Source organism: Akanthomyces muscarius, chromosome 6 (assembly GCF_028009165.1).
Source record: "Akanthomyces muscarius strain Ve6 chromosome 6, whole genome shotgun sequence".
In the NCBI taxonomy this organism is placed as follows: Eukaryota; Fungi; Ascomycota; class Sordariomycetes; order Hypocreales; family Cordycipitaceae; genus Akanthomyces; species Akanthomyces muscarius.
In genome coordinates, this window is record NC_079246.1 from 1,930,252 (window position 1) to 1,947,902 (window position 17,651).

The 17,651-nt window shown below is 56.9% G+C and overlaps 8 protein-coding genes across 8 annotated transcripts; 5 read left to right on the forward strand and 3 right to left on the reverse strand.

Annotated features, from left to right (window-relative positions):
* Positions 1 to 448: 448 nt before the first annotated feature.
* Positions 449 to 2,960, forward strand: LMH87_000669 (uncharacterized protein; the record flags this gene model as incomplete). Its single annotated transcript, XM_056198618.1, has 5 exons — positions 449 to 487; positions 667 to 765; positions 854 to 2,188; positions 2,241 to 2,691; positions 2,749 to 2,960. 5 exons carry the CDS (start codon positions 449 to 451, stop codon positions 2,958 to 2,960), a joined length of 2,136 nt encoding a protein of 711 aa, XP_056055551.1.
* A 263-nt stretch (positions 2,961 to 3,223) lies between these two features.
* On the reverse strand, positions 3,224 to 4,198 carry LMH87_000670 (uncharacterized protein; the record flags this gene model as incomplete). The annotated part of the gene is made up of 1 exon (XM_056198619.1): positions 3,224 to 4,198. One exon carries the CDS (start codon positions 4,196 to 4,198, stop codon positions 3,224 to 3,226), a length of 975 nt encoding a protein of 324 aa, XP_056055552.1.
* A 395-nt stretch (positions 4,199 to 4,593) lies between these two features.
* LMH87_000671 (uncharacterized protein) lies at positions 4,594 to 6,909 on the forward strand (the record flags this gene model as incomplete). Its single annotated transcript, XM_056198620.1, has 1 exon — positions 4,594 to 6,909. The coding sequence occupies one exon, from the start codon at positions 4,594 to 4,596 to the stop codon at positions 6,907 to 6,909; it is 2,316 nt and encodes a 771-aa protein (XP_056055553.1).
* Positions 6,910 to 7,332: 423 nt separating this feature from the next.
* LMH87_000672 (uncharacterized protein) lies at positions 7,333 to 8,742 on the forward strand (the record flags this gene model as incomplete). The annotated part of the gene is made up of 2 exons (XM_056198621.1): positions 7,333 to 7,382; positions 7,458 to 8,742. 2 exons carry the CDS (start codon positions 7,333 to 7,335, stop codon positions 8,740 to 8,742), a joined length of 1,335 nt encoding a protein of 444 aa, XP_056055554.1.
* A 259-nt stretch (positions 8,743 to 9,001) lies between these two features.
* On the reverse strand, positions 9,002 to 10,315 carry LMH87_000673 (uncharacterized protein; the record flags this gene model as incomplete). Its single annotated transcript, XM_056198622.1, has 2 exons — positions 9,002 to 9,762; positions 9,823 to 10,315. 2 exons carry the CDS (start codon positions 10,313 to 10,315, stop codon positions 9,002 to 9,004), a joined length of 1,254 nt encoding a protein of 417 aa, XP_056055555.1.
* Positions 10,316 to 10,767: 452 nt separating this feature from the next.
* Positions 10,768 to 12,250, forward strand: LMH87_000674 (uncharacterized protein; the record flags this gene model as incomplete). Its single annotated transcript, XM_056198623.1, has 5 exons — positions 10,768 to 10,821; positions 10,874 to 10,929; positions 10,979 to 11,175; positions 11,229 to 12,026; positions 12,081 to 12,250. The coding sequence occupies 5 exons, from the start codon at positions 10,768 to 10,770 to the stop codon at positions 12,248 to 12,250; spliced, it is 1,275 nt and encodes a 424-aa protein (XP_056055556.1).
* Positions 12,251 to 12,342: 92 nt separating this feature from the next.
* Positions 12,343 to 13,834, reverse strand: LMH87_000675 (uncharacterized protein; the record flags this gene model as incomplete). Its single annotated transcript, XM_056198624.1, has 2 exons — positions 12,343 to 13,260; positions 13,361 to 13,834. The coding sequence occupies 2 exons, from the start codon at positions 13,832 to 13,834 to the stop codon at positions 12,343 to 12,345; spliced, it is 1,392 nt and encodes a 463-aa protein (XP_056055557.1).
* Positions 13,835 to 14,405: 571 nt separating this feature from the next.
* LMH87_000676 (uncharacterized protein) lies at positions 14,406 to 15,707 on the forward strand (the record flags this gene model as incomplete). Its single annotated transcript, XM_056198625.1, has 1 exon — positions 14,406 to 15,707. One exon carries the CDS (start codon positions 14,406 to 14,408, stop codon positions 15,705 to 15,707), a length of 1,302 nt encoding a protein of 433 aa, XP_056055558.1.
* Positions 15,708 to 17,651: the final 1,944 nt, after the last annotated feature.

A 17,651-nucleotide genomic window follows, 5' to 3' on the forward strand; every position in this document is an offset into this window, starting at 1 on the left:
GGAAAATGCGGTTTATCCAGTGCGTCTTGGTATGATGATGTGGCGGACTAATAGGAGAGAACAGTACGCAGTGACTGCGCCGTGATACTTGCAATAGTGTTGTTATAAAACGTTTGAGGAACTGGGCAGCGTTTGTTTGCAGAACGGCGGATGTAAAGTGACTGTAGTCTGGCACGGAGTAGATGACCGGCTGTCTGGCGGTACCTATCACGTGGTGTAAATAAAGTGCGGACGGAAGTATCTCTCCGGCCTGGGACGGGGATGTCTCCCTGCAAGCGTTGAAATACTGTCTCTACCTAGGTATTTGTTAGGCCAGCAAACGCACCCCGCTAACGGCCCTGTAGTGCAGTGGGCGACTGACCGAGAGGTAGCTCTGATTTACAGCACTAACGTAACTCCCTGACGTAGATACCCTGGTCGCCTGGAAGTTTACCGGGGTGGTACGAAAATGGCACTGGCCTTTTCCGACCAGCGCCTGTCGCAGAGTGTTAGCAGGCCAGGCAGGCTAAAATAACCAGCTGTTAACTACCTCGCCCCGATAGCGTGCTTCCCGTCAAACACAGCTGCTCCATCGTCATCGTCTGTTCCAACACTTTCCTCCAGGCGGACGCTTCTTCATCCTTCATCAAACAAGAACGACCAGCCGTCTAGGCTTACACCTCGCAGAGACATACGAGACGCATCTCGTGCAATTCGATTGCCATCGTAAATCCGTCACGTCGCGCAGGCGGTGCGACCCGAGCAGGCGCCGCCACGGGTTCACGCGTGAGCTTTTGATTCTGCCTGTTGCACTCTGCATCCGCGCAACGGCACCTTTCGCGTCCCATTCCATCTATTTACGCACCTTGAGCAGTTCCCGGCAGTCAAAATGAGCGCCCCTCCGCCCAAGAACACAAATGGCCCTCCCAAGAGAAAGCCAAATCCCCTGCGCCCAATGCGCCCGAAGCCTCGCCCGAACCCTCTCGTGGCCGCCAAACGACCAGGCCAGAAACCCCCAACAAAGCCAGATGCTGCTGGTCCGTCACGATTAAACGCGCCGAATGGTAGTAGGCAGAGTCTTGAAGAGCTGCGCAGGCAGTATGGCGGATGGTCCGAACCGCCGCCACCGTATCAGTACAGCGACATCCCCATCATGACCACCAAGAAGGCTCTTCTCGATGGAATCCGCCATCATCTCATGAAGCTGTCTTCGACCAAAGCCGACGGAAAGCCCATCGACCCGACCGACCAGGAGGAATTTGCCCGGCCCGTTACTCTGCACCGGCGAGACGCCCGGTTGCCACCACCGGGGAGAGTGGTCAAGGAGGAAGCCCCTCAGCGACCTCCGGTCGACGAGCAAGAAAGAGAGAAGCTAGCGCAGGTCAAGGCTGAAAAAGAGGCGCAACGTGCCATCAACCAAGCCAAGATTGCGCCTGTCGCCAAAGAAGTTGTGCCCAAGAAACCAAAGAAACAAAAGGAAGAACGAGCAGTGTTCAATAGAGGCCCTCGCACAGCGGCAGCAAAGAAAGAATCTGATTTGCGGTATGAAGAGGCACTGCCGTGGCATCTCGAGGATGTGGACGGTAAAAACGTCTGGGTTGGCTCGTACGTAGCGGCTCTCTCAGAATCTAGTGTCGCCTTTATGATTGACGGGGCCGTCTTCCGCATGGTACCTCTGGAGAAATGGTATCGCTTTACTGCAAAACCTCATTTTCAGGCCTTCACCCTCGACCAGGCCGAGGAGTACATGAACAGAAAGGTTGACGTTGGTCGCTGGGTCATGAAGGATGAAGAGAAGAAGGCTGGTCAGGAGGATCTGCAAGCTACACGAAGAATGCTGTACGGCGCGGGAATGATCAAAACCGAGAGCGATACCTTCAAGGCGGCATCTCGGGCGGAAAAGATGGAGCATGACGAGATTGACATGTCTGGGGATGAATTCCAGGACGATGACGAAACTCCCATGTTTGAACGGAATGACGACGAAGACACCAAAGATTCCAAGGATCGCATTCGTCGCGAGCAGCTTGGTGCCAACCTGTTTGGCGATGGTGATGAGGGTCAGGTTGACCAGGAGCTTCAGCAGCAGCTGAGAGAAGAGCTGGAGCGCCAAAAGTTTGGCAAGGCCACTCGAAAGGCGCTGATCAAGAGAGATCGCGAAGATATTTACGAAAGTGACGACTCGGAGGACAACCCTTGGAGTAGTTCTGTAAGAACCTTGCAACTGCTGATCTTTTTGCAATCTTACTAACGCGCTGCAGTCTGACGATGACTCTTCAGATGAGGAGAACGAAGAGAAAAAGGATGATGAAAAGAAGGATGGTGAGAACAAGGATGACAAGGACGACAAGGGCAAGCCAAAGGGATCAGGCACGCAAGGCTCTACAACGCCCCAGGGCAAGCACAAGCACGGAGACAAGAAGAGCAAGTCCCTCAAGCGTGCAGGATCCCCTGCACTATCCGAATCTAGCGGTAACGAGTCGTCACGAAAGAAGATGAAGAAGACTGCGGCCACAGCCCCCGGCAGCCGCTCTGGTACGCCGATACCTGGCGCCGCTCGTAAAAAGAAACTGGGTGCTGGATCCACTAGTGATGGCGAGGCTACTGCTGGTGAAATGTCGGACGGCGCCGGCCCCAGGAAGAAGATCAAGCTTGTTGGAAGCACCAAGGGAACACCGTCGGCGTCTCGAGCCGGAAGCCCTGCCCCTGCTGGTAAGTTTGCTGTTTCGTTGGTTACTTTGCCCCTTTCAACGCTAACGTCGACAACAGGTGCATCGCCGCCACCTTCATCCGCAGGTATAGAACCCTGGGAGATTCTTGAAAAGATTCCTGATGGCGGCATTAGCATTGTGGAGCTCATCAAGCCATTCCAGTCTCGTGTCGGCATCAAACCCGGCCAAATGGCAAAGGCCGACTGGATTAAGCTTGTCACGCGGCTCTGCGAGTATGGCCCAGATAAGTTGCTGCGCAAGCGCAAGTAGAGAATGCGTTGGGTGGTTTGAAAACTTGTGCACGCTCACAAAAAAGGTTCTGTTTCACGGCAGCGGCGTTGTCCTGGTTGGGGATTCCAATATCATCATATCGTGATGCCCAGTTGGCTTTCGTAGGCACGGACGCTATACTAGAATTAATACATGCGATTTCTCTTCAATTTATATAATGCCATCATGATGTTGTAAGCCAGCTCGACTGAGAGTACTATGCAACTGACAGCGGGTATCTATTATCCATCATCTCTGCTGCTCTACTCGTCCATCTGCCATGCGTAGTCGAGCCCTTCGTTCCGCTTCCTCCTGTTTAGAGCCTTGAAGCGCTCCGCCTCGAACCCTGTTCCTCTGTCCACGCCGTCCCAGCGATAGCCGGGCTTGATGCCGTATCGGTTCGGCGGGGCCGCGCCTGTGTATACCGGCCGTCGTTTCGACTTGCCCTTGCCTGTCGACAACTCCTTGCCGCTCATGAACTGCATCATCGGGTCGTTCCACCTCTCCTGCTCCTTGAGCTCCCTGTTCATGTCCTCGTCGTCGGCTTTTCGCGCCAGGGGCATGAGCTTGGCGTCCTGCAGCTGCTCGCGGCGCCGGCGCGCCTCCTCCTGCTGTACCTCGCCCTTGAGCGCCTCCTTGGCGAGCCTCTCCTTCTCCTCGGCCTCGGCGGCCATGCGGCGCGCCTCGGCGCGCTTCATGGAAATGTCTATTCGTCGGCCGGTCGCGTCGCGGTACACCGTCTCTTCTTCCTTTGCGTTTTTGCGATGGCGCTCAAACTCGTCGCGCTCTTGTTGCTGGCGCTGGCGTAGCTGCGCCGAGACGGTGGCCGCGGACTGCAAGCCCGCGTGGGTTCCGTCGCTCATCTTGACGACGCTGGGGTCTTCCTCCACCAGGGGCATCTCTTCGTCTTCGGCTCGAGCGGCTGCAGATTCAGCGGCGACCGAGGCTAGGATGGCGTCTGCGGCGGCGGCGTCATCCTTGTCCTTGCTCGCGTTGTCTCCGCCCAAGCTTTTCCAGTTGTTCTTCTTTGCTCGTCGGAATTCTGCGGAAGCACCCGTCACGGTAAGAGGTCCATCGTCGTCGTCGTCGTCCGGTCCTGTTTGGCCCCAGCCGCCATCGTCGTCGTCCGTTATGAGCAAGCCACTGGTCGCGGCGGCTTGCTTGCGCTTCTTCTTTTTTGGCTTCGAATCGGCGACGAGATATTTCGAGGCGAGATAATTTGATAGGTCGGAAGGCATTTTGACAGAATAAGCTTCTGCCAAGATAAGTCGCACGGCTGTTGATGCGCAACTTGGCAAAAAAAAAATGCTGGAGCTGTTGCGACAGGCAGCTTTGATATGCAGCTATCAAGAAATGTTGGCCGCGGCTCTGCCCCGCTAGAGCAATGTGGGATTGGGTCGGGCGAGAGCTCACGCAGGAACGTGTTCCCAAAGATCGCCGGGAACAAGTCGCTTCCCGATCGCGCGCCATTCCATGACGTCTTTTGATAATTTTCTCCTGCGAAATTAACATGCTAACTTGGCTGCACCAAGACGACACCGTGCAACTCTGCTTCTTTTCCTTGGCACACCACATGAGTCTCCCAAGCACACTGCGAAGCTCGGCCCGGACGTAGCGCCGCCAAACCCGCCTCATGCCACAACCTCCTCGAGATGAGCCGCCTACGGAACCGATCAAGGCACTCCCGACGGCGGCCTCTGTGATTCAGGTATCGAAGAGAGGACAGTCTGTTCCGTCGGGTGACCCTCTTTCCATGTCGCAAAGCGAGCTCTCGCTGCCCTTTCGCAGAAGCAACCCATCAGCCGCCTCGCTGTATGCCTCGACGCTTTCGCCGCCCGGCTCCCGTTCCATGTCCCCGTCTGGCCGCGGCTCGCCTTCGAGATATCTCGCCAACACTGTATTTGACGTCAGCCAGGGGCGCGGTCTCCCTGAGGATGCTGGTGATAGCCCGGGGGAACCCCTCAGTCTGGTCCTAAGGGCCTTTGTCCCGCATGTGGCTATATACCCCTCGGCAGATACTGAAGTTCTGATGCGCGAAAAAGGTTTCAAGAATGGCCTATGGGAACTGCTGCGACCGTTTGGTGAGAGAATACAAGGAAAGGTCAATGTGCGCGATAGCAATGGCGTTAGCCGCGTCGCAGAGGACTTCTCTATCCGCTTTACAAAGTTTGGTGACAACATAGAACACCCTGATCCAGCCATTTCGGGCCAACGACCATCCTCGACAGATGAAAAAAATGGGTTACCATCCACGTCGGCCAGGGACAGAACCATATTGTCTGATGTTGAGGCGGTAGTTGACAAGCACCTGGCATACGCCGAGCAGTCTTTTCAGGCGTCACCGAACCACGAGATCTTGAGAAAACAAGGCCTTGATGTGGACACTGCTTCTCCTTACTATGCTTTATACCTTCGCCGACTCTTGTCAGGTCTACCAATAACTCCACACGAAACCTTTGCACATCCAGTCGCTTGTGTGGTTGCCATTAGTTCACGCAACGAAACTCCCATTGAAGAACTGCGACGATTGTACGCCGAGACAAACCAGGGCGACCATAGATTGCCCCCTTGGGTTGATGGGGAATACTTACGATATTATGTACTTGTGCACGATGAAGAAAACGGCGATATTACGAGGTCCATGGCACTGTTTGAGCAGATGAAACGACATCTTGGTCTACACTGCCACCTCTTGCGACTGCGATCTAGCCAAAGCGCTGAAACAGATGATGACAGCATCCCATTACCTCGTAGTGATTGGATGACTGCAGCGGAAGAACTTTACGATATTAAACGAAGCGAAGACGACGAGGATTTTGATGATCCATCGCACTACATTTTCGAATCTGACGCCACCGCTATCCGCACCTTTGTCAAAGAAATGGTCACACAATCTATCGTTCCTACCATGGAAAGACACGTATCTGTTTGGAATGATCAAGTGGCATCTCGTCGAAGAGGTATTACCGGCAAGTTTATGAACCTGTCGCGCAAATGGACCGGGTTTGGTGGAGGAGGACGAACGTCTGTTGGTGGCGGTGCTAGCAACAAGGACGTATATGACCCTGCTGGATTCTATCATGCAACCTCGGCGGAAGCAATCATGCGAAAACTGGCCGACTTTGCCTTTATGCTGCGAGATTGGAAACTGGCATATTCAACATACGATTTACTACGGCCGGATTTCAGCGAAGCGAAGGCGTGGAAGTACTATGCTTCAGCTAATGAGATGGCTGCCGTCAGCATGCTCATGATGCCTCAACAGCTGAGCTCGAAAACGCGCTCAGAAACCATCGACCAGATGCTCGAGTCGGCATTCTACTCCTACCAGACGCGATGCAGTAGCCCATACGGTGCCTTGCGAAGTCTAACACTGGGTCTTGAGCTTCTGCGTTTGAGAGGAGGATCGAATGTCGACGACGCTGGCAGGTGGGGACTGCGACTGCTAGAGTCGAGAATTCCGGGCAGAATAGGCGACGCTCTCACCAAAGAACGTCTAGCCATATGTTATGCATCAAAGCCTGGCATCGGCAGCTGGAACTGGGGTAGTCGCCGGCGCAAGTCTGCCGCCTGGAGTGTCCTGGCAGCTGAGGCGTGGGCAGACCAGTCCAAGTTCATTCCTGCACAGCGCTGCCTTACTGAAGCGCAAAAGATGTACCGGTCCAAGGAGGCGCAAGATGGTGTTACACAATTTGCCATTGCTATGGCTTACGTGGATGGCCTTCAACGCGAACTCGCGGATAGGCTTGGCCATCTAGACGAGGCAGCGGATGAATCTGCGCTTGACGAGTCTCAGAGCGAGATAGAAGAGGAGAGCGAGGCGCTCACAGATATGCGCACACGAAGGCCAAGTATAGTCGCTCGTGGAGGTCTAGAAACAGCACCGCTTCACACTGAGCAGTTGGACAGCTCGGCTCCTGATGCCACTCACCAAGAGGGCTTTAATTAAGCGGCATAGCGCCTGCAACGGTTCAGGGAGGAGCGCTTCTGCATTTACATAGAGATAGAAAATCATTTCCTACCTTCTCTGGCACTTGCATAATAGATCGATCGTGTAATTCATATATTTTTTCTCAGGAAAAGATTTCCTAGTCTTGCGTGCTGCAGCCTATGCCGTGCCTTGATCTGCACGCTGGCGCATATGAAGTATGACGGTGGGCTGTCCGGAACGCGGACTAGTTTTCCAACTGTTGCTGGGAGACACCGTCATTCACAGAACAAACATGTCACTGCCGACCTCCAAGTGGCCATGAATATACCCGCACCCAGCTATTTTCAGTTTCTAGATGGTTGATAACTTTATTTGACTTTCGCGTGGCCCTTTTATTTGGCCCTTGGCGCCTCACTTTTTTACCACAGTCAGCTCGCCACCATGGGTGAGCTTGCCGAGTTTCTCGCCCAGAACGACGCCGCTTTCCGGAAGTGAGTTCTCCTCTGCACTGCATTACTTGCGCTGCTGCTCTATTCGCGATACTGACACTTCTTGTCGTCTTGCAGAGCCAGACTACCCGCCCTCTACGCCGACTTCCGACCGCAGCGAACGTTGAACCCCGATGGCTACAGCGCGAACGTGACGGCTTGGCGGCACGCGCTGTCGCTGCTGGCGAGCCGCGGCATGTTATCGCAGGGCGCCAACGCCAACGTGCTGATACTGAACCTGGAGGACACGCTACTTCGGAGGCTCGAGAGCCGGCAGTTTGGGCAGCCGCTGGCTCTCGGCACTGTGGTTCGCGAGTCTGTTGCGGCCAACGCCATGTTTCCCGTGCAGACATTTCTGCAGGCGCAGCAGAGCGTGTTCCAACGGAGCTGGTCCGGCGTACCTTGGGCCGTTATGGGCTGGACACTGCGGCAGATGGGCATCGTAGACCCTTCAAGGGGCGACGACACTCTGCCCAAGGGCCAGTACGTGCTGCTGGAGAATGTGGAGGCTGCGACGAAGCACTTCAACGACATTATGACCGAGCACACGTCAAAATTCGATCGCGTCTTCACAAAGTCGCAATTCTACAATACGTTTGCGTCCGACCTAATACCTGGTCAACGTCTCTCGGAGGCAGACGTGAATGTATTACTATGCTATCTGTCTCGGGACAAGGGAATTATTGAATACGACGGCAAAATCATACGGGTCAAGGGTGTTGGGGATCAGACCGGCATCACAGAGGACGACAAGGCCATCGCCTCGCTAAAGGACGTCACCGTCAAGGTCAAGCACCAAGCAGACCTGCTCAGCGCCCGGATCGACGAGCTAGAGCTCGACGCGAAAAAGGCGCTCGCGCGCAAGAACAAGGTCTCGGCGCTCGCCGCGCTGCGGCAGAAAAAGGTGGCCGAGCAGACGCTGTCGACGCGCTACGCCACGCTGAACCAGCTCGAGGAGACGGCCAACAAGATTGAGCAGGCCGCCGACAATGTCGCCATTGTCCAGGCCATGGAGGCGTCGAGCGGCGTGCTCGCGAGCCTCAACGCGCAGGTCGGCTCCGCGGACAAGGTGGACGCCGTCATGGACGAGCTGCGCGACCGCGTTGCCGACACGGACGAGCTGACGGCCATCCTTGCCGAGTCGACGGACAGCCAGGCTGTCGATGAGGGCGAGATTGACGACGAGCTCGCAGCCATGGAGCGCGAGGCCGCGGAGAAGGAGGAGGAGAAGGAGGCGGAAAAGGCCAAGGACAAGATGGACAGGATCCCAGAGGTGCCGGCGTCACCGCAGAAGCAGACTCCGGGGAGAGAAAAGTCTCCCACGTCGGAAACAGGCATCGGGAAGCTGTCGCTTGCAGAATAGACGGGATGAGGGTAGTGTGTAGTGGTCGTATAGAGGGCTGCGTCCCTGGAGACGGCACAAGTTGTAATATTAACACCATGTTCATGTAATGATTTTATACACTGCCTGCTGCGTATCCTGCAGCTTTGCAGCCCCGGTAGTCTTCGACCCGCTAACCAAAACTCCGGCTTGTCTCTATGCAAAGCTAAAACTAAATGCCATCCCGTGATATGTTTGTATACCATTCCCTTTACGCCTCATGCCCGGTGACTTCCACGCGCTATGAATGTTGTTCTTGCATAAACCCACTGGTTTGACTTGATATCGGCGCCGCAGGCTCCTCGTACGCTGCCTTCATCGCGGTGTCGAGGTCCGGTGACGCCCGAATCAGTTCTTGATTCAGCCCACCATCATCACCATCATTCTCACCGTCCGCCCTCTCCTCTTCCGCCGCCGCATCGTCCGATTTTTTCTGCGCCGCGAGCCTGCTCCGGCGCGCATCTGCAATCAGGTCCTTGAACGAGTCCCCGTGGCGGCTGGCCCACGCCGCGCCGTCAAAGTCCTTGTCCCTGATGGCGGCGGCCGCCTGCGCGGCGCGGCCCAGCGTCGCCGTCGGCGCCCTGCCGCCCTGCGTGCGCTCCCACACGTCCAGGTCGTGCAGCAGCGCGGCGCGCCGCCGGGGCTGCGCCGCGTCGCAGTTGGCGTTCCAGATGGTCAGCCACTCCTTGTGGCGGCGCTCCAGGAGCGGCCGCGGCCCCTGGTTGGAGATGCCCAGTTCGGCGAGCTTCTTGCGCAGGGCCTGCTCCTTGAAGATGGAGTAGCTGAGCGACGGCAGCCGCTCGAGTGTCTTTTGCTGCTGGCGCTGCATTTGGCCGGTCGGCTGTGCTTGCTGCGTCTGGGTGGTGTTGGTGTTGATGTTTGGTTTTCGGGGGCTTGCGGCTGCGGCTGCGGCGTCCGGGCCTGGACATGACTCGAGATGGGCAAAGACTTGCCATTCCTTCATTCTCCGTTGGCACATGGGACAAGGTACCAATCCGTCATCTGTGCGTGTCTTTGTTAGTCCCCGCGTTCACCCTTTCTGGGTGTAGCATGCCAACGTACTATTCTCTGGCTCAAAATCCTCGTCCTCGGAGTCCTCTACCACATCTATACTCGGCGCAGGCGGTGTAACGTCGGCACGGCTGCTCAGCCTAGCCGAGGATCGTAGGCGTTTCGACTGTGGCTCGGGCTGCGAACTCTCTTCGTCGTCTTCCGCCTTCCGCTTTGGCGACTGCTTCTTCTCGATACTGGCGCTGCGCGCAAATTTGAGCGCCTCGGCCCTGGTGTCCGAAAAGGCGGCGACGGTCTGCTCCATGGACCAATTGCTCCGTAGCTTCAGCTCCTGGTCGGTGGCGCGGCACAGCGGACACTTGCTGTCGTTGGCGAGCGCCCGGCGGATGCATATCGAGCAGAACGTGTGCGCGCACGACGTAATCATGGGCGTCTTGTAAAAGTCCTTGCATACTTCGCATCGCAGTGCCGATTCGACCGCGTACAAGCCGGACAATGGCGTCGACAGCCAGTCTGTGGAATCGGCAACGTCGTCCGCGGGCATGTCGCCGGCCAGCGTGAACAAGATGTCTCTAGGATAGGCTGTGGCGCAGACAGTCCGTTGACAGCCTGCTGCTCACTGACTCTCGCTCGTAGCGTCGGAGAACTGCTTCAGCTCGAAAAGAATTCGATCAGACTCTTTCTCTATGGATCCTGGCGCAAGCAGAGCTCGATTGGCGATATGACAATTCGCGTCGCGTGAGTGGACTCTTCACTTCTCAATCGGCCCACTGAAGTGGCGGATATTTAGGGATGACGTCCACTAAACGGCCTCTAGATAGCGCTCTTGTGGCATCTTTCGTTGCGGCCGCAGTGGTGGTGGACGATGGCGTCACGTGCGGACGCGTTCCACTTCACGCGTGTCTGAGATGACTTGAACAATCTTGTCAACCTATCGTAGCCGTCTCGAATTGGTGCCATTTCTACCAGATACCTTGGATTTCATTGACTTCCAAGATGGATGAGCACAAGAAATTTCTGGCAGATCGCATCCTGAGCGAGGAGCGTCCAGTAAGTCTCGTTTACATTCTACCGGTAACCCTCCGTTCTAACTTGGCCATAGATTACCTATCGCATATTGAGTCGCGCGTTGGACGTAAATGTCAATACGGCAAAAGAGTGCGCATTCAATCCCAGCAACTATAAATCGACTACTGACTGTGTTTAGAATGCTCTATGATTTCTACAAGTATCAAAATGCGCTGCGTGCCGAGTCCGTCCACGCCACGTACCTGGCCTATGGAGTCAAGGACCCCGTGCCGCAGCCTGACGTTGATGTTGAGATGGACAGCTCTCAGCCCGAAGCTCTCACCGAAAAGGTTCCAACTTTGACAATGACTCTCTTCAGCGACGACAAACTCAAAGGTTTGCGTCCGTTTCTTCGTCATGCCCCCACCCCGCTAACAGTCTCTCTCAAGAAACTCTCTCTCTATATAGCAAAGTCACAGCTATCCACATTTACAGCCTGGCTCCCAATCCCCAGAGAGATTTCGTATTGCTGGCTGATGTAGCCAAGTCGATTTCCGAGTACACCACAAGCGAGGATGCTGCTACCTTGTCTAAGAAATACGGTACCATCTACAACCCTCACACCCGGCGGCGAGATCGAAAGAAGGGTGTCCCTGCGGCGGCTCCTGCACCAGCTGCTGTTAAGAAGCCAGAGCCTACCCTTAGTCCTGCCGCCAACCCTGCCCCTGCCTCCGCTCCTGTGAAAAAGGAACCATCCCCAAGTGCGCCAGTCAAACGGGAGATCCAATCGTCTAGTTCAACAAAGAGTGCTCCAGCGCCCAGAAAAAGTGCTGGCGGCGGTATAATGCAGTCTTTTGCCAAGGCGGCGGCCAAGCCACCAAAGCCCAAGCCAGTCGTGAAGAAGGAGGACACCGCCATGGCTCTAAGTGACGACGGCGAAGCCGACGCCGACGACATGCCAGCTCCGAAGACTGCTGCTGAAACAGAGTCGCTGAGGCAAGCCAAGAGGAAACGCGAAGAAGATCTGCGGCAGATGATGGAGGAAGACGATGAGGACGAGGAAGAGGAAGACAATGAGCCCGAGGATGCCGAGATGGAGGAACCAGAGCCCGAGCCAGAGCCCGAGCCGGTAAAAGAAGAGGAGAAGGAGCCCGAGGAAGTTGTATCTGCATCCGCTAATGGTCGCCGGCGTGGCAAGCGTCGCGTGATGAAGAAGAAGCGAATTTTGGACGACCAGGGTTACATGGGTAAGTTGATTATACACTATTGCCCTGCGCAAATAATCTCTAATAGAAAACTAGTCACGATCCAAGAGGCTGGGTGGGAGTCCTTTTCTGAAGAAGACGCTCCTGCGCCGGGGAAGAAGGAAACGCCGAGCTCTACACCATCGTCATCTGGCGCAAAGCCCAAAAAGGCGCCGGCCGCCAAAGGCAGCCAAGGAAGCATCATGTCGTTCTTTGGAAAGAAGTAGCCAGCGCATGGATAATAATGAGGATCACCTGCAGCTTCTTAGTCGAGGTCGACTGTCTATTTTCTCTTTTCTTTTTCCGGATAGTCCTTGGTCTATACGTGCTGCTTCATGTCCTTTTTACCTACCACGGATTTCTCCAGAGCTTTGTACTGCTCCTTGTTCTGCTCCATTCGAACCAAGACCTTTTCCAGCCTCTGAATGCCCTCTTCCAATTCCTCCTCCGGCAGCCACGAGAAGCACAGCCGGAAGTGATCGTCAAAGACCGCCTTGGCCTCCTCCCCCTCCTCCTGCACAGCAAACATGTTGCCGTAGCCAATGATGACGTTCTCCTCTTCGCTGGCCACATGCGCCACCAGATCCGCAGAGAAGCCCGTCCGCAGCTCCAGCCACAGAAAGTAGCCGCCAAAGGACGCGCCACCCGTCAGGCTGGACTCGCGGGCCGTGATGCCGTGGGGCGCCAGGCGCTTGTGCACCGCGTCCAGCAGCAGGCGATGGCGGCGCTGCAGCGCAGGGCGCAGGACCTGGTCGATGTTGCGCTCGAGCTCGCCGCTGTCCACCATGTCGGCGAGCATGGCGGCGCAGAGCTGGCTCGGCGCGCCGCCGGACCGTGTCGATCCCGTGCTGGCGAGGCCGGCCACGAAGGCGGGCGACGCCTCGGCCCAGCCGGTGCGGACGCCGGGGCCGGAGATTTTGCTAAAGGAGCCGTTGCTCACCGTGTGGCCGAAGCCGCGAGGGTCGTCATCTGCGCGCGGCATGGCGAGGTCAATGTCGCACAGGCGCGGGAGGCTCATCTCGGGCGGGCGCTCGACGGTGACGGGGCCGTGCAGCGGCCACTGCAGGAAGTCGTAGACATCGTCGCAGATGATGAGGGCGTCGTACTTGCGCGCCAGCTTGACCAACGCCTCACGACGAGCGAAGGGCATGGATTTACCAGAAGGGTTGGCGCATGTCGGCACGACGTAGATCAAGTGGCGGTAAAACTTGCGCTTTGGGTGAGACAGCTTGGTGGGCTTGTGACGAGACCTTTGTTAGTGAAACGGCCGCGAGAAATAAAATGGTCAACACCCGGAGGAGGAAAAACAAAAGTGCCAAGTAAATGAAATGACAGACCTTGCCGAAATCTTTCCCCTTTTCCTCCCGCTCCAGCGCCTGAATCTTGCTCTCCAGCGCGTCGACGTCGACGCCGTCGTCATCCTCGGGCGTCGCCCGCACGCGCCCCGCACCGAAGCCGGCGTCGCGAAAGATGGGCACGGCGAGGTGGTAGACGGGCGCGACGGCCCAGACGGCGCGCGTGGCCACGGCGTCGCTGAAGCTCTGCAGGATGCACGCGAGGTTCTGGCTGGCGCCGCCGGTGATGCACAGGCGGCTCGGGTCCGGCGCCAGGCGGTAGTGCCGGGCGAGCCAGCCGGCCAGCCCGCGCCGCAGCGGCGCGTAGCCCTCGTCGGCGCCGTACTCGAGCACCGGCGTGTACAGCGCGGGCTCGTCCGCGCGCAGCACACGCTGGCAGGCGGCCGCGAGCTGCGCGGCGGGCAGCAGCTCGGGGGCCGGCCAGCCGCGGAGAAAGTTGATTTGCGTCTTTTGCATCTGGGGTGCGGGGTGGTGGTGGTGGTGGTGGTGGTATGCAGAGAGAACCCGGGTTACTGTTGCGCCGTGTGCTGGTTTCCGCAATTGGACAATCGGGGCAAGCTCACACGATCTTGGCCGAATACACGAGCGTCGGGGTAGTTAGTGTGTGGGAGCTTGACCGCTTAGTTTGAAAGTTGAAAACCCCGATCCTGCCACCCCCCAAGCTCGGGCTCTCGGTCGACGATTAGGAGTCCGGTCGTGGCGGCCCCAGGTTATCCACCTCTCCGCTTTCCCCCCAAGTTTGCGGACCTTGGTAGAAGTCCGATCGCTTTTTGCTACTGGGGAACGGCGTCTTTTTCCGCGGAGTAATGAGCCCTGGAACCTATGCACTGCGCCTGCTCTAGCACATCGTCGCCTGGCTAAGCTGCATTGGTGCACATGGCGACTAGTTTATGGCTGCCCCGACGTATTCGATGTATTGAACAAGCCGTTGCGTGTGGGGATTGGCCATGTTAGTGGTGCCGCGCGTTGATTGATGAGCATTTCATTCCTACTTGCCGAGCCGAGGCCAAACTGGGTATTCTTATAAATGCACTGGCCGCCCGTATTCCGGACACTATCCACGCCCTTGTCCTCACCTCTAAATCTGACCCTTTTTTTGTTTCTCTTTCTCAAGTATACTTATAGCAGCACAAGGCAAGAAATGGCGCAGGTTCAGGGCACCAACGACGAACGCTTTGCGGAGCTTCGAAAGATCTTCCAGGAGCACCTCGACTCTGGCGATGACCTCGGCGCCTCCATCACAGTCAACCTCGACGGCAAGAACGTCGTGGACCTCTGGGGCGGCTACACCAGCAGCGAGCGCACCCAGCCGTGGCAGGAGGACACCATTGTCAACGTCTGGTCGTCGAGCAAGACCATCATCTCCTTTGCCATTCTCATGCTCGTGGACCGCGGCCTGCTCGACGTCCACGAAAACGTGGCCAAGTACTGGCCCGAGTTTGCCGCCAACGGCAAGGAGAACATCAAGGTCCGGCACCTGCTCTCACACACGTCCGGCCTCAGCGGCTGGGAGCAGCCGCTCACGCGCGAGGACCTGTACGACCGCGAAAAGGCGACGCGGCTGCTCGCCGCGCAGGCGCCGTGGTGGGAGCCCGGCACCGCCTCGGGCTACCACAGCCTCACCATGGGCTTCCTCCTCGGCGAGCTGGTGGTGCGTGTCGCCGGCAAGACGATGCGGCAGTTCATCGCCGACGAGATTGCCGGCCCGCTCAAGGTCGACTTCCAGCTCGGCGCGGCCGAAAAGGACTGGCCGCGCGTGGCGACGCTCGAAACGGGCGGCCAGGGCGACATGGTGATGCCGCCTGGCGCCCCGGAGCTCACCACCAAGTCGCTCCTCAACCCGACGCCCAACGGCAACAACGCCGGCACCGAGGGCTGGCGCCGCGCCGAGATTGGCGCCGCCAACGGCCACAGCAACTCGCGCGCGCTGGCCAAGATCATGTCGGCGATTGCGCTCGGCGGCGAGGTGGACGGCGTGCGGCTGCTGTCGCCCGAGACTATTGACCTCATCTTCGAGGAGCAGTCGCACGGCGTCGACATGGTCATCCACCGCAACGTGCAGTTTGGCATCGGATACGGCATCTGCACGGCCGGCGACTCGGCCGTCAACGAGATCCTGCCCAGGGGCCGCGTCTGCTACTGGAGCGGCTGGGGCGGCTCCATGGTCGCGGCCGACACCGAGCGCCGGCTGACCTTTTCGTACACGATGAACAAGATGTGGATCAACGCGGGCACCCTGGGCAACCCAAACACCCTCGCGTACGGCCGGGCCGTGTACGCGGCGCTGGGCGTCAATGTGGGCACGCAGGACGGGCCGGCGAGCGGTTGAGAGTAGTCCAAGTCGATGCCAGGTTGGCGTGTTGTGTCGAAAGCAAGATAGATAATGGCAATAGGCTCTGAACCCGCACCTCGGGCAGTATAAGAGACTTCTGTGCATATGTTGAATTAATCGGTATCATATCAGCCTGATCGACAAGTCACTCGGTGCTGGGTGAGGTTGTGTTGGATCCCAAAGTTGCTTGTACTCCGAAGGGGGCAGTTTGGCCACGCTTCCGGGCAAGACACTGAGAATTACCGATACCTTGTAGAGGCGCTTTGCATTTTTTTTTTCCAAGCCCACGCAATGGTTGTATTCCAGTATGTCAGTTGATCAGCCAGTTTAGAGGCGGCAACTTCATGTACGTCGGGTTCAACCCGTCGCTGGCCGTGGTGCGCCCTGTCTCACTGGTCCCATTACAGCGGCAACGGTAGGCAGAAATGGCTGCCTTGTGCTGTATCATGGCCCAGGCACATGCGTCCCTTGATAAAGAAGCAGCAGCTTCCCGCAGAATCGCATTCTACACCTTGTGCAGAAATGGCCGTCTTCAGCCGCAGTACTCGAAAGTGGCCGGGCTGGGATGCATCCTCGAACAAGACAACTGCTCAGAACGGTAGTTGTGGCTAGGGAAAAGTCCTCTATCCTCACTCTCAGAAAAGGTTCCTGGCATGAGACATGTCGGCTCTTGAGCTTTCTGGGAGCGCACCCCTCAAGTACATAAAGAAGCGACCACCTCTCCCCGCTGTCCAGACCCTCACTGCATCAGCACAACCTGCAGGTCACCTTGACATGGACCAAAAACTCACTCGTCATCGGGATGCTCAGTTCTGTACTACTTGCTCCCTTTACCGGCTCCGCTCTGGCACGGATGAGGGCAGATCCAGCGACGCTGAATGCCCGCGACGTCCAGCAAGAAGGCGCCTCTGCACCCGCAGGAGGTGTCGCCGCCGCCCGGTAATTACGCCGCTTCCCTCCCTGTAAATACCACAGCGGGAGCTCCAAGTAAAATTATCCCGTTATTCAGTGCCGCGACTGCCGCCGCGACAAGTCCACGCTCCTCAGGCCCTAGTTTACGACTACGAAGAAGGCCAGCCCAACGAGCAAGTCTCAAATTCTGGCTATGGTGACGGTGTAAGTCAAAAGAATAATTCTGTCTTTTTTTCAAGACTTTTCCAAGATTCTTCGTACAGGAGCATGCGGAACGAAACGTACCGTGATAAAGGTCCTAATATAAATTGTTTGGATCGTTCTGGTCGTCCTGTGGAATTTTCTTCCAGGAGTTTGCAACTCTACTCGATCGACTGGTTATTGCTCGTCTTTCTGAACTTCTCGTGGGTGCTTCCATTCGTCAGCTGTTCTGGGCAGTACCAACTTTCTTGTACCACATTGACGCACTCCATAAGCTCATCTTCCTTGTTGGACGTCTGGCCTTGGCGCAGCTGGCTTCCTGCCAGACGTCACTCGTTACACCGCTTGGTAATTTTGGGGTTTTTGTTTTCAACCTCTCGTTCTTTCAATCATGACTTTTGTGAAAACAGAGCTTCTGTAGTCTCGCGCAATATAGTTACAACATTACTTATAACCTCTATCAAAGACTTGGGTCCGTACTGACCCATCTACACATGGCATTAGCGGCTGGGGGAGACGTGCGCGCAATTCCATGCCGCTGCCCGCCCTCGTTCCAAAAGCTGCGCATCCAAGCCTCTCTCGTCACTTTGCTGTCACACCAGTACCAAAGATTCCAGTGCGCGGTAAACTAGCGGCTGCATCATCATCTCGCACAGGCCGCACTGCCATGGCTGCTTGCGACTACGACTCCGACTGCGGCTGCCGGGCGGGAGGGCCAGACAGACGAGAGGCGACAGCGAAAGCTCAGTACTCTGCAGAGGTTCCCTGGGCATGAAGTTAGCATCATGGCAATGCTATATACTCCTTGAAATTGCTGTCCTACATACG